The sequence below is a fragment of the Carettochelys insculpta genome, chromosome 22, assembly GCF_033958435.1.
Source record: "Carettochelys insculpta isolate YL-2023 chromosome 22, ASM3395843v1, whole genome shotgun sequence".
NCBI classification, from domain to species: Eukaryota; Metazoa; Chordata; order Testudines; family Carettochelyidae; genus Carettochelys; species Carettochelys insculpta.
The window spans coordinates 7,090,904-7,105,729 of record NC_134158.1 but is presented as its reverse complement, the minus strand read 5'-3'; the positions used below and the strand labels follow the sequence as shown (position 1 = coordinate 7,105,729).

Here is a 14,826-nt window from a genome sequence, read left to right as displayed (position 1 = left end):
GTTGTTATTTCAAAATAAACTATTCTGGAATGACGCATCCACACTACAGGGAAGCCCCACAATAAGCAAAACTTATTCCGAAACAGGGTGTCCACACACGAGAGCCTATTGCGGATTAGAGCCCCTGGCAGCACGTAAAAAATAGGCCCTTGCAACCCGTGTTCTGTGTCTACACAGCAAAGTTATTTCAGAATAAGCTATTCCGGAAGAGCTCATTTTGAAATCGCCCCCCTTCCCTGTCTCCACAGTGCTATTCCTTGTAGAATGAGGTTTACGGAATTCTTTCTGCCTCCAGGGGCCTTGGCTGCAGGCTCCAGGGTCTGGTGCGTCGCCCTCACGCCAGCCGTATCCCGGCTGGGAGTGGTCACAGAGCCAGGGAGCGGTGCCTTTTGCAGCAGAGGAGGCTGCTTGTGCACAGGACACAGGTTAGCGCCCGGGCCAGCTTGCTGTGCGAGGCATTATGCTTCCTGTGTGGTTTTGAAGTGGGCCGGCCAGGGAAGGAAGCCAGTTCCTCTGTACTCTGGAGCCCTATAAGCTCAACGGTCCAGCTGCTGGGTCTCTCTCTGGTTCCCCCCACTCCCCCTTTGTCAGGAGGTAAAAGCGGCAACTTCAGAGGATGCAGGATGAAGAGGGTTACACGGTGTTGAACCTCCGGCCCAAGATGAGAGCTGCCAGACGCTCAACTGTGAATGGAACCCAAGGTACTACCTGAAAGTCCCCCTGGGGCATCTATCCCTCTCTCACAGCTTGTGCTTTCAGCGGGGTCTCGGAGAGGGTGAATGGGAAGCAGGCAGAGGACAGCTTCTTGCGATGCAGGCTGAGGCCGGGGACTCAGGTGACATGGGTTCAAATCCTTGCTCTGCCAAGAGCTCCTTGGGTTCCCCTGGACAGATCCCATCTTTGCTCCAGGCCTCAGATTCCCCAGCTGTGACATGGGGCTGGGAGCAGCGTCAGGCCTGGGGAGGGGAAGTAAAGACCATGAGATGCTTTGCGATGGTGGGACTTAGAGCGCGTTCTAGCTTCAGAGGGTGATGATGGAGGGCAGTGGAATGTGTGTGATACCAGAGCTGCAGTGCAAGGGTGGATCTGGGCTCATCAAACAGCTGTGGGCAGAGTGGCGTCTATCAGACAACGCTCAGCCCAGCTTAGCTGCATTGCCTCAAGGCACAGCCCTTGCAGTCCCTGTCAGAGCCGGAGCCTGGAGAGCTTGGCTCTATTTGCTGTAGAGTTTGTATACAACAAAAGAAGAGCATTTCCGTGGAGCCGATGAGCTGTTCGGGGCAAGGATGCCCGACAACTGTGTGCAGTGCCCAGCCCATTGCAGCCTTCCTGGCTGACCGGTAGCTCCTGCTGCAATAAGAATGGTATTTAATAATGTGAATAAGTCGGCAGCTGGCAGGGAGTTATTGGTGTCCCTGATTTGGGCTCTAAAAACAACAAGTCCTGTGGCAACTTACAGACAAACAATATTTTGGAGCATCTCATTGCTTTTGAGGATACCGACTAACACGGCAACCCCTCTGATCTGGGCTCTGAATATGCGGCTGCAACGCAAGGAGAGGTGGGAGGCCTGTGAGGTAGGCGTGAGCTGTACTGATGCCCCATCTTAATGTCCCCTTGTGGTCAGACTTTATAGAAGGGCAACTCGGGAACTATTTATGGCAGCACTTTGTCCAAGTCATGGTCATATGGTGACTCCATGGAGCAAGTTTCTTGCTGACCTGCAGGGATAGACTCATAGAATCCTAGGGCTGGAAGGGACCTCAGGAGGTCACTGAGTCCAGCCCCCTGCCTAAAGCAGGATCAACCCCCACTAAGTCAGCCCAGCCAGGACCTTGTCAAGTCGGGACTTAAAAACCTCCAGGGATGGAGATTCCACCACCTCTCTAGGCAACACATTCCAGTGCTTCACCACCCGCCTGGGGAAATAGTTTTTCCTGATCTCCAGCCTACTCCTCTCCCTCTGTAACTTCAGGCCATTGCTTCTTATTCTGCCGTCTGACACCACTGAGAACAGTTTTTCGCCATCCTCTTTAGAACCCCCTTTCAGGAAGTTGAAGGCTGCTATTAAATCACCCCTCAGTCTGCTCTTCCGCAAACTAAATAAGCCCGAATCCCTCAGCCTATCCTCATAGGTCATGTGCTCCAGCTCCTTAATCACTTTCATTGCTCTCCACTGAACCTGCTCCAGCACATCCACCTCCTTTCTATCCTGGGGAGTCCAGGATGCTTTGGAGCAAAAGGAGGTTGGTGATGTTTTGAACATGCCGTAGGACAAATAGTTTCTCTTGTCACAAAATAGCAGCAGCAATAAGTGATAAGAGGCAGGCTGCACTCACAGTTAATGCACTGGGCTGGGACCCAGGAGGTCTGAGTCAAATTCCCACTTCTCCCCCAGGTTCTAGGTATGAAACTGTGACCAAGTCACAGCATCTCCACAGGCCTCTGTTCCCTCTGTCTGGAATAGGGGAAGTCAGATCTGCCCTTTGAGCAATGATGTCCCATCAGGTGTCACTAATTGTTATTGGCACAGGGCTAACACAGGCCACACACCACATCCTGTGTGCATCTGTCCTGCTTCTGCCTCCGTGTGACCTGCCTCAGATTCTTATCGTCCTGTTTGGAGAACATCGAGTGACCGTTTCTCACCTCCATTTCCTGTATTGCTTCGTTTGTTCTCTCTGTCGGCTTGGGCAAGATTTTCAATCAACCAGGGCAGTCGGGCTCCTAATGCCTGTGGGAGTTGGGTGCCTGCTTCCTGTCTGTGCTCATTTCATCCTCCATCCCTCCTGGCCTGAAGCTCAAATGCTGTAACTAAAGCCTTGTCTATACTTCCTGGACGATCGATCCGCCGGAGGTCAATTTTTCCACCAAATCCAACCCTGCAGGCACTTCTGCTGAGCCTGGGGTATCGTCACAGGACCTAACGTCAACCACACCATCCGGGGCTTTTTCACCTGCAGACTCATGCATCTGACGCAGCGGGTCGTTGCCCACGAAAGCTCATGCACCGAAATATCTGTTAATCTATAAGGTGCCCCAGGACTTCTTGTTAACGTTGAGCCTGGTATGTCGCGGAATTGTGCTGAGTAAGGGGCATCTCAGCCTCCCCACTGGAAGGGGCAGATCCTTGGGCAGAAGGGAGTGGAGTTGCGGGGGTGTGAGCTGCAGTGAATTTGTGACAGTGTCTGTGCGTGGGGGGCAAATCTTGTCCCTTGGCTGTGAGCACCTCTGCCGAGGGGGCTCTGAGCATCGCGTGGTCCAGGAGGCCCTGAGGCTGATGTGCAAATCTGAACCCACAGGTTCTCCTGCCACCCTCCGGGGGTATAAAATCACCGTTGCCATTCTGGGGGCCTGGAGCATCATGGCGACGCTGGCTGTAATCGCGCTGAGCCTGCTGGGTAAGTGTCCGGATCCTGTTGGTTTTGCAGATGCCCAGTAAAACCAGGGGAGGTGCGAAGCGACCAAGCCCACCCCCATCCCCCTCCTCCCCAAAGAAGCACCCATGCTGACGTTACCTCCTGCAAAAATGGAGGAAGCTCCGGCTCCCTGAAGACGTACTGCCTGAGCAGTCGGAGCCGGTGCGGACCTGGGATTCTCACGCCCCACACTGTCCCCTGTGCAGGAAGGCAGCAGGTAACAGGCTGGGCTTTTCAGCAATGTGCAGCGGTTCCCAACCTGAGGTCTGTGGAACCCTGAGGGAGGGGCCCACGAGGGTATTGCAAGGGGTCCGTGAAAAAAAAAAAATAAAAATGATCCTAGAACATAAGGTTTCAATAAATTGCAAAGTTACAATCAATGGTTTCTAAATTAAATATCTTCCAGCCTGGGGTGCAAATGGCTGCGGGAGGTGGGGGTGATAATTGGGGGTCTGTGAACTGTTTGGGGGGTGTAATTGGAGTCCGCAGTTGTGAAAAGGTTGGGAACCGCTGTTCTAGATGGTGCTCGGTCCTGCCCCGAAGGCAGGTGACTGGACTCGATGGCCTCTCGAGCTCCCTTCCAATTCTGGTGTTCTGTGACCCCTTGGCAAATTGGTCAGGTGGTGAATTACCCTCTTTTACCCCTGCCTGTTGGCTTTCTGCTCTTATTGGGATGCTGAAGAAGGGCTAAGCTAAGGCAGGGTGAGCAAACTTTTTATGTTGGGACTCGCTTTTTGTCCCTGCAGTTAGCAGCTCCCTCTCCCCCACAGCCTGTCGCATGGAAGCCAAACCGGCGGAAATTGGGGTTATGTTTCTGTGTGTGGGGGGGAAAAAGTGTCTGTAGAATGTCAAAGCTTCGTCGATCGGTCTATAAACGTGACTACGCAGACACAAAAACAGTCCCCGATTTCAGTATTTTTAATGAGATGGATGAGCCTGAGACCCAGCAGCTGACCGTGCTGTGTTGCCCCTTGTGAAATTTCATGCACGCCCCTGAACTAAGGCACGTACATGGGAGGTGACGTAGCCGTGGCCAAAGTTGAATCAATTACAACACTAAAGCCCTAGACACCTGACACTCTGTTTTCCCTGCTGTGATACATTCAGCCCAGTTCCCTCCCCCAGCACAATCTCACAGCTCCCATTGGCCAGTTTCCAGCCAATGGGAGCTGCCTGGCATAGAACCCATGAGTATGCGTGCCCCATGCTGGCCCCTCCCAAGGAATTAATATTTTCTCTTTGCCCTCTGCTTGATTGCTGCCATTCGAAGCTCATTTCCCACTCAGATGTCACCCGGGGAGAATTCTAACCCCTCAGTCTCTCGCCTTTTTTCAAGGCTCATCTCGCACAGGACGGACCGGAGCAGTGTCGAACGCCACCGCCAGCTGGGAGGCCCAGCAAGAGGGGCAGGAATGCGGTGCCTGTCTGCACCGCCTCGTGTCCCACCTGAGCCAGGTTCTGTGTGTCCCCTCCAGCGGCAGCTCCCTGGGTAACCCTGGCTGGTTCTTTCTGGGCTCTGTGATTGACAGCTCCATTGCAAGGCCCCCTGGGAAGATGCTTGCAGCCTCGTGATTGACGGCCGCTTAGTGCGCGAGTGGGCAATAACATTTGGTGGTGGGAGGGGCGCTCCAGGAATTTGTAAGTGGCCAAGGGCCGCGCTCTTCCATGCTATTCATGGAGGAGACGTGGGGTCTGGGTTGGAGGTTGGGTGCACAAGGGAGCTGGCGGAAGGGATTGGGGTGTGGGGTCTGGGAGGGCGTTTGGACGAAGGGAGAGGGTTGCAAGCTGGGCAGGGGACTGGGGTGCAGAGTCTGGGAGGGGTATGGGTGCAGGCCATGAGAGGCTTACCCAAGTGACTCTTGGCCAGCAGCTTTCTCCACCGGGGTCCCTGCCTTCCAAGCCTTCAGGAGCCGCGGGTGCTGCTCTCAGCCAGAGAAGAGGCGTACTTCATGCATTGCCTCTTCGTCGAAGCACGCAGCTCCCATTGGCTGGAAAGTAGCCAATGGGTGCTGTGAGATTGTGCTGGGGGCGGGAGCAGTGCGTGAAGCCTCTCCACCCCCTCCCTGCCAGGCTGTTCACAGTCAAACAGCGCCCCGCAGCTGGCTGTTCTGAGCAGTGAGCAGGAGAGGCAGGGAGCCTGTCTGAGGCTCTGTCAGATGTGGGGCTGGACCTGGAGGTGTGGCAGGCCAGATCCAGCCCACGGGCTGTGTTTTGCCCATCCCTGACCTAGTGGCTGCCCCATAGCTGAGTGCATGATGGCATGTTATAGCATCAGTGAGGGTCAGCGGTGTATTATCCCAAACACCTGAAACAGGCAGTGCAAACGTTATGCCCTCACTGGGGAGAATGAAAAGGAGCAGGTCATTCCTGGGATAATTCCGCTATCTTCAATGGAGTTCTGCTAATGCGTCAAGATCACAGCTGAGATCAGGGCGCCGTTGGGCCGGGCTCTGCACAGACACACAGCGAGAGACAGTCCCTGCCCCAGCTGAGATCAGGGCCCCGTTGGGCCGGGCGCTGCACAGACACACAGCGAGAGACAGTCCCTGCCCCAGCTGAGATCAGGGCCCCGTTGGGCCGGGCGCTGCACAGACACACAGCGAGAGACAGTCCCTGCCCCAGCTGAGATCAGGGCCCCGTTGGGCTGGGCGCTGCACAGACACACAGCGAGAGACAGTCCCTGCCCCGGCTGAGATCAGGGCCCCGTTGGGCCGGGTGCTGCACAGACACACAGCGAGAGACAGTCCCTGCCCCAGCTGAGATCAGGGCCCCGTTGTGCCGGGCTCTGCACAGACACACAGCGAGAGACAGTCCCTGCCCCGGCTGAGATCAGGGCCCCGTTGTGCCGGGCTCTGCACAGACACAGCGAGAGACAGTCCCTGCCCCGGCTGAGATCAGGGCCCCGTTGGGCCGGGCGCTGCACGGACACAGCGAGAGACAGCCCCTGCCCCAGCTGGGATCAGGGCCCCGTTGGGCCGGGCGCTGCACAGACACAGCGAGAGACAGTCCCTGCCCCAGCTGGGATCAGGGTACTGCACAGACATACTACAAGAAGCAGTCAGGCCACCCAGGAAGTCTGTGGAGCAGCCCAAAAGAGTACAGGGATTTCATGAGAGTCAATCTATTGTCCAAGCCTCTACACCATTTAGCCTCTCAACGGATGCATCTAATCCAGCCATACAAAGGACCATTTATGGTGTCTCCTGTTTGTCTCTTCTAGAGGGCACCAGTTGCAAACTCTGTCCCTCCGACTGGCTGCCCCACCGGGGCAAATGCTACTGGTTTTCTACAGAGAGCAAAATGTGGCACAGGAGCCGTGAGGACTGCTCAGCAAAGGGCTCTCGCCTGGTGGTGATCCAGGAGCCGGAGGAGATGGTAAAGCAATGAACGGGCAGAGGGGGTGGGTTAATCTTCGTCTGAAAATGCATGAATGAAATCAATGAACCATTCTGAGCCGGTGTTTAAAAATTATAAAATTACCCATAGGCCAGTTTTCACACAACCCACAGTTAACCTGTGGAACTCCCTGCTGCAGGATGTTGGGAAGGCCAGGACTTTGACAAGAGGGTTCAGAACAGAGCTAGATCCATTCATGGAGGATAGGCCCATCAATGGTTATTCACCAGGATGGGCAGGGATGGCTCTAGTCTCTGTCAGAAGCCAGGTAGGGGTGACAGGGAATGGATCACTTGGTAACCTGTTCTGTTCACCCCCTCTGGAGCACCTGCCATTGGCCACTGTCCAAAGACAGGACACTGGGCTAAATGGACCCTTGATGTGACCCAGTTTGGATGTTCTTACACGTTTAAAATGGGCCGTTTAAACACAAAGACCAGAAAATAACCCTCTTTGGGGAAGTCCTTGCTTGCCTGTCTGGTTTTCAGCCGCACTGTTGGATTCTGTCCCTAATTTATCATGAAGAAGCCAAATCATGACTCTGCGAAGACATTTGTGCATCGACTTTACCTTATCTTAGGAGTAGTCTCACCAAAATTCCTCTGCCAGATTTTGTGAGTTCCACTCACGTTTTCCTAGCTGTTGGTTAAGTTTCTCTCCCGGGTTTGGGAAAAAGGCCAAGATCTCTGAATAACAGAGACCTGCAGACTGATACAGCAAACCTGACCACACACCCAGTGCCGTCGAATGCCCAAATGAAACACACAGCAAAACACCCGAGCTTTGATTTTTGTCAGCTGAGGTGTGACTCAGCTCTGGGAAGCAGCGCAGATGAGCTGGTGAGGGAGGGGGAAAGGCAGCCGCATGCTCAGACTGCGCCCAACTCAGATGCCACTTGTAACAGCTTGTGCCAGATATGGCTTGGAAGGGTTCTGTCTCCAGTCAGTGGGGTGGGAAGCACCCGTGGGCTGCTTGTACTTAGATCTTTCTTGATTGGAGAAGGAGGAATCATAGAATCCTAGGGCTGGAAGGGACCTCAGGAGGTCTCTGAGTCCAGCCCCCTGCCTCAAGCAGGATCAACCCCAACTAAGTCAGCCCAGCCAGGACCTTGTCCAGCCGGGACTTAAAAACCTTTAGGGATGAAGAATCCACCACCTCTCTAGGCAACACATTCCAGTGCTTCACCACCCGCCTGGTGAAGTTGTTTTTCCTAATATCCAACCTACACCTCTCCCTCTTCAACTTCTGACCATTACTCCTTGTTCTGCCATCTGACACCACTGAGAACAATTTTTCTCCATCCTCTTTAGAGCTCCCCTTCAGGAAGTGGAAGGCTGCTATTAAATCACCTCTCAGTCTTCTCTTCTGTAAACTAAACAAGCCCAAATCCCTCAGCCTCTCCTCATAGGTCTTGTGCTCCAGACCCTTAATCATTTTCATTGCTCTCCACTGAACCTGCTCCAGCACCTCCACATCCTTTCTATACTAGGGGGGTCCAAAACCGGAGACAATAGATTGTTTCCAATCCCACAGGACACTGACATGAGCTGACTCAGGATGTGTTCACTAGATGGAAGATTAACCTAGTCAGGGTCGATCTTCTGGGGTTCAGTTTTCACACATCTCATAGGGATGCACGAAATCAACCTGTCTGGGCTCGACAGTTGACCCCTGTGCTCCTTGATATCGTGAAACGTAAGAGAGGTCGATGGGAGAGTTTCTCCCATCAATCTCCCTCAGTGAGGAAGGCCAGGTAAGTCGATCGTAGATAAGTCGATTCCAGTGACACAATTGCCGGAGCTGGAATTCTGTATCTACAGTCAACTATAAGGTCTAGCGCAGACCTTGCCTCTGAGGGGTTATGCAGATCTTTGTTCTAGGTTTGTCCTTTCTCCCTTCCTCGGTGCTTTGAGATGTGAAATAACAGCCAGCTGCTGCAAGCATCGTCTTCAGTATCGTCCAGTGCCCACTGAGACGACTGGGAACGTTCACGCTTCTCAGAGTTGTTTTCAGGCTCTCTGCAAACTCAGGCTGGCATTGCTCTCTGGGTTACAACGGCTTTCTGTTTTCAAGCCTTGCGCCATCCTCGTGATGGCTAGAGACCCTGGGGAAGAGCAGGGGATTTCAGGAGAGGTGCCGGGGGCCTGATACAGGCCTTGAAGAGTTGAAATGTTCAGACAGTATGATTTTAAATTCTCTTCCTCCTTTAAAGCATCTGGCACCCCAGTGCTCAGCAGGGCTTAAAGGCAGCTTAAAAGCAGAGCTCCTGTAAATATTTTCACACTTGGGGGCTGAAGCCCCGAGCCCTGGTGCCCCCGCATGGGGCTGCAGCCCAGAGTCCCCAATGCAGAAGGAAGAAGCTTTGGGAAATACTACAATAAGCCCTCAAAATGCACAATTTTGAGTTGCTCTTAACTTGCCCTCTCTCTCCACTGGCCCTGCACAGCCCTGGTTCAATCCGCTCCCCCAACCCCACTCACCACCTGTGAATGGCTCCGGCTCACTCCCCACTGCCATGTGGGGCTCTGGCTCCAGCTTAACCCTCCCCCACGCCCCCCCAGTTCAACCTCCCCCCCCCCCGCCGGCTCAGCACCCTTGCTCACAGCTTTGGCTCAACCCACCCCCGCCCTGGTCCCAGCCCCACCTCCAGCCTTAATGCTCCCCAACTGCTCCCCCTACCCCAGGACTTACCTTTCAATAGGAGTTCTGGGGGCTCCTGCTGCTTCCCCAGCTGCAACGTGTGTTCCGCCAGGGAGAATAGCCACCCCCCGACTTCCATGGAATTCGGATGATGTGAGGGTGCGTGGGAACGGAACCCTCGCCTAAACCGAGGCACTACCGTGCGTGAGAATTTCATCTGGCGGTTGGGTAGGGATCTCACATGAGGTGCTAGGCTAACCGGACGCTCACTGTGTGTTATGTATCCTGCCCGCACCTCATGTGACTCCATCGTAAACCCCCTTGCAAAGCAGCTGGGAATTGCAGCAGGTTCCCTTACCTCCAGTCCCTTTCTGCTCCTCCCAGGAGTTCATCCGGAACAGCGTTCAGGAGAAGTACCGCGTCTGGATGGGACTCACTGCGAATGGGCCCAGGAAGATGTGGACCTGGCAGGATGGCTCCTCGTTAAATGAGACGCTGTGAGTTGCTTTTCTGGGTGGTTGCTGAGTAACTTAAGGCAGGGGGCAGGCATCCCTTATTATCTGAGGCCAAGACTTTCACAAGTGAGTAGTGATTTGGGCGTGCCGGGCGGGGTTTCCTCTAATTTTTTCCAACCAGGGCAGAATAAATTTTGTTTTGTGCAACGAAGTATGTGTGGATGTGCACCACTAATATAAACACAGGCTGCCGGCTGTGGGCGCTCTGCTGATCAGCTGAGCAGCACCTGAATCTCTTCTGGATGGCAGCCCAAACACTCAGCTTGCAGGGAATATCAGTGCCCACCTGAGACAGCCAAATGGGGCCCAGTCACCAACCGTTGCTGAGCACCCTTGTCCGATAAACAGGCTCCGATATTGGTGGCCCCAAACTCACTCACATTTTTGAAGTTCTAGGGCACAATTTCCAAAAGCGCCAAGTGACTTGGGCGCTTAGTAGCTGACAACCAATGGGACTTAGGCACTTAAATCCTTTAGGTGCCTTTTGGAGTTGATACGTCAGGCCCTTACGCTCAGGAAGGCTGAGAGGCAGCATCCATGGGGAGAGCTTTCTGAGTGAAGCTCTCCCAGCTGCCCTTCTCTGTATGTCTTGATCAGAAGAGATGCTGGAACGGGGAAAAAAAAGATCACAACCCGAACTTGGACCATCAACCGTATGAGTCAACCGGGTGCCCTTGTGGCCCAGAAGGCTCATGACTTATTGGAGTGCATTAGGAGGAGCGTTTCCAGTAGATCTAGAGAATTTATTATTCCCCTCTATTTGGCACCACATGGCCACATCTGGAGCATTGTGTCCATTAGTGTGGCGTATAGAAAGGACTGAGCTGATGGGAATAAGGGGACTTCGAAGTTGGTGGGGTCCTTTCGAAAAGGAGCCCCGTCGGGACGAGACATGCGGCGGCGGGACGCGTCAGTTTCGAAGTGCCGCGGCCGCCCGCGTGCTAATGAAGCGCTGAATATGCATTTCAGCACTTCATTAGTAAACTTCGAAATGGCCATTTGCGTGGCCATTTCGAAGTTTGGGGCTCGTGTAGACGTAGCCAAAGAGGGAGCCGTGCTAGTCTATACACTATCAAAACAAAAGGCAGTCAAGTGGCATTTTAAAGACGAGCAAAATAATTTATTAGGTGAGCTTTCATGGGCCAGACCATATGGTCTGAAGAAGTGGGTCTGTCCCAGGCAAGCTCACCTAATAAATTATTTTGCTAGTCTTTAAAGTGCCACTTGACTGCCTTTTGTTTTGATGGGGGAGGTTAGGTTGGATATTAGGAGAAAACTATTTCCCCAGGAGGGTGGTGAAGCACTGGAATGTGTTACCTGGAGAGGTGGTGGAATCTCCATCCCAAGAGGTTTTTAAGTCCCAACTTGACCAAGCCCTGACTGGGATGATTTGTTTGGGGTTGGTCCTGCTTTGGGTAGGGGGCTGGACTCCATGACCTCCTGAGGTCCCTTCCAGCCCTAGGATTCTAGGATTGTATTAACAGCTTGTGTATGAGGACACCTTAAAAGGACTGGCACTTCTAAGCTTGAAAAATCGATGACTAAAGGGGGATACAAGAGAGGTGCATAAAATTTTGACCAGTGTGGAAAAAGTAAATAAGGAAGTGTTATTTATTCCTTCCCATCACACAAGAACTGGGAGTCACCCCATGAAGTGGATAGGCTGCAGGTTTAAAACAAGCAAAAGGAGGTATTTCTTCACACAGCGCACAGTCATCCTGTGGAACGCCTTGCTGGAGGATGTTGTGAAGGCCAGAACCATAGGAGGGTTCAGCAAAGAACGAGCTAAGTTCATGGAGGTTCGGTCCATTAATGGCTATTAGCCAGGATGGGTAGGGATGGTGAACCCAGCCTCTGTCAGAAACTGGGAATGGGCAACAGGGAAGGGATCCCTTGCTGAATCCCTGTTGTGTTCACTCCCTCTGGGGCACCTGGCATCAGCCACTGTCAGGAAACAGGTGGACCTTTGTTCTGCCCCAGTGTGGCCGTTCTTACGAGAACGTGCCCAGGGCTCCACAGGAGCTGTCTGTGAGTTCCACATCCTTTGTGCTCCGGGTATGAACAGTGACAAGGCTTGGCCAACCCCACACTGGGTCTAGACAGATGGTGTCGGTGCCTTGCCTGAGCAAGACCCCTTGCTTGCCACGTCGGCAGCCAACGCCTCTTCCCTTGGCCTGGCAGGTTCCCCGTGAAAGGCTCTGCCGAAGAGAGCAGCTGTGGGGTGATCAAAGGGAGACAGATCCAGTCGGAAACCTGCAGCGGTGAATACAGATGGATTTGCCAGAAGGACGCCATCCTCATCGACAGTGGAGTGACCCATCTCTAGCCCCCTGCAGTGGAAACCCTCAGGGCAGCTTTTCAAGCTTTTCTTGGCCTGGAGAAGGACTAAAAGTCATGTGATTGGGCTGAAGACTGACCCGCCGTGGGTGGCCCAGTGTGGGATTTCCTTATGTTGTTTTTTTATGAATGCAGCCGGTGCCTCAGTTACCCCTTAAGCTTCTGCAGCGTGTTTAACTAGGCCATGGGAGACGGGGGCTGGTGTCGCAGAGGATCAGGTGTAACCCTGCCTAGCCTCTGCCTGGACAGGAGCCATGGCAGATGCAAAGGCTGAGGAGAGAAACCCCGGAGGAACTCTGCTGGGGAAAGAAGACAAAGGATTTAGGAGGGGCCTTGGAAGGGGTAGCGGGTGGATGGCTGGAAGGACGTCACTCACTGGCTATGTGGTTTGAGGGAGGGGTGGGCCTGCCCCTGCATTCACCTGTAAGCAGCGGGAATTGGGGGGAAGGCAAGCGGCTGGTAGCTCCTGGGGTCCACCTCAGCCGTCGCCCCTGCAGGAAACCCACCCAGACAGGGGCCAGTCCCAGCTGGATTGTGCGGTGAGTTTCCAGGCTTGAGGCCCGGGAGCCCTGGGGCCTGTATTCCACACGTACAATAAACGGTTTGCTCCCCCCCCGCCCCTCCCGGCTGACGGTCGCTGCAGGCTGGAGCCTGGGGCTGCGTTGCTCCCTCTGGGGGCGGAGGTCCTGGGTGTTGGAGCACATGGGCGCTGTGAGGGGGCTCGGGCAGGGAAAGCCTCGTGCTGGCGGCTCGCGGTGCAGTCCTAGGAGTTGGCGGAGGCAAAAGGCCTCACCCTGGAGCTCAAGCAACTCCTGGGAAGGGCTGACACACAGACGAGGGGTAAGTGCGGGACACACAGCTCAGAGACTGCCCTTCCCTGAAAGGGCACAGCCCCAAAATGCCACTCCTAGGCTGTGCTGCTGCAGAGGGGCAGCTGTTTACACACTCACCGCCCACTGCCCCGGGGGTCTCTGGGGCTGGATTTCCCCCTGTGGTTCCCCCCAGGGTGATCATGGGCTGGTTCACTCCTGATCCCTCTCCCACTGCTGCCCCTCTGCTCTCTCTGGGGCTGGGGTCTCGTGAGGCCCATTCTGTTCAACACTCATGAGGCCATATCTGGAGTATTGCATCCCGTTCTGGGCCCCCCCAGTACAGAAAGGACGTGGACGCATTGGAGCAGGTTTAGAAGAGGGCAGCGAAAATGATTCGGGGGCTGGAGCACATGACCTATGAGGAGGGGCTGAAGGATTTGGGCTTCTTTAGTTTGCAGAAGCGAAGAGTGAGGGGCGATTTGATAGCAGCCTTCGACTCCTGAAGTGGGGCTCTAAAGAGGATGGAGAGAGGCTGTTCTCAGGGGTCACAGGTGGCAGAACGAGGAGCAATGGTCTCAAGTTACAGCGGGGGAGTTAAAGGTTGGATATTAGGAAAAACTGTTTCCCCCGGAGGGTGGTGAAGCACTGGAATGTGTTACCTAGAGAGGTGGTGGAATCTCCATCCCTGGAGGTTTTTAAGTCCCGGCTACACAAAGCCCTGGCTGGGATGATTTAATTGGGGTTAATTTGGGCAGGGGGCTGGACTTGATGACCTCCTCAGGTCCCTTCCAGTCTTAGGCGTCTATGATTCTATGTTTCCCCTGTCCCCACCACTCCTCAGCTGTTGCCAGCCTGAAGGACATTTTTTGATGCCATTTTTTGACAGACAGATGAGTCTGGAGGGGGAAGATTGATAGATATGGGACACAAACACAGCTGTGCCAGAAAGAAATGACCCATAGGTCAGGACTAAAGTTTTGAGTAAATGAGTAGATGAAAAGCAGATGTTGCTGGAAAAGAAAATACTCTTCTAATTAATGCATGATTAACGGGTGGGACTCATTGCTGCAGGGTGTTGTTGAGGCCAAGAACTTGGCAAGCATGTCAGAATAATTGGACATGTATACGGGCAAGGTGAGCATCCAGAGTTAGATACTAATTTTTCTTTTTTTTTTTAAGTAATTGCTAGAAGAACTTTAGGGGGGGACTATAAATTCTCATGCTTCAGGGCACTATTCATTCTAGCAAGGGTCAGGAAGGAACTTGCTCTTGGGTCAATCTTCAGAACTTTCTCATGGACTGAGAGTAGCTCGACTAGACTCTGCTCTTTAGACTGGCGACTGGGGGTTTACGGCTGAAGTTGCAGGTTAGTAGCTGGGGAAGGTTGTGGCTGAGGTTGGGGGTCAGTGGCTGGGGGGTTAATCGCTGAGGTGAGGGTTTGTGAGCTTGATGGGTTATGGCTGAGGTGCAGGGTTGGTGACTGGGGGGGTTATGGCTGAGGTGGGGGTAACGTCCAAGGTGATGCAAAGTTTGCAGCGAAGGATCCGGGCTCTGAGGATGAGGAGCAACCGCATTCCCTGAGGGGGCGGCACGTGCCCTCCTCCAGCACCGCCTGCAGATCCTGCCCAGAGGTACTCGGAGACAGGCAGTGGAGGGAGGCTGAGGGGGCACCGGACTGTGGGTGGGAAATGAGCAGGTGCCAGGGGG

General features: G+C 54.0%; 1 protein-coding gene across 1 annotated transcript; it reads left to right on the top strand.

Annotated features, from left to right (window-relative positions):
- Positions 1 to 616: 616 nt before the first annotated feature.
- LOC142024937 (killer cell lectin-like receptor subfamily F member 1) lies at positions 617 to 12,440 on the top strand. The gene is made up of 6 exons (XM_075017303.1): positions 617 to 701; positions 3,303 to 3,401; positions 4,756 to 4,908; positions 6,640 to 6,794; positions 9,840 to 9,952; positions 12,152 to 12,440. Exons 1-6 carry the CDS (start codon positions 617 to 619, stop codon positions 12,294 to 12,296), a joined length of 750 nt encoding a protein of 249 aa, XP_074873404.1. The 3' UTR covers positions 12,297 to 12,440.
- The last annotated feature ends 2,386 nt before the right edge of the window (positions 12,441 to 14,826 follow it).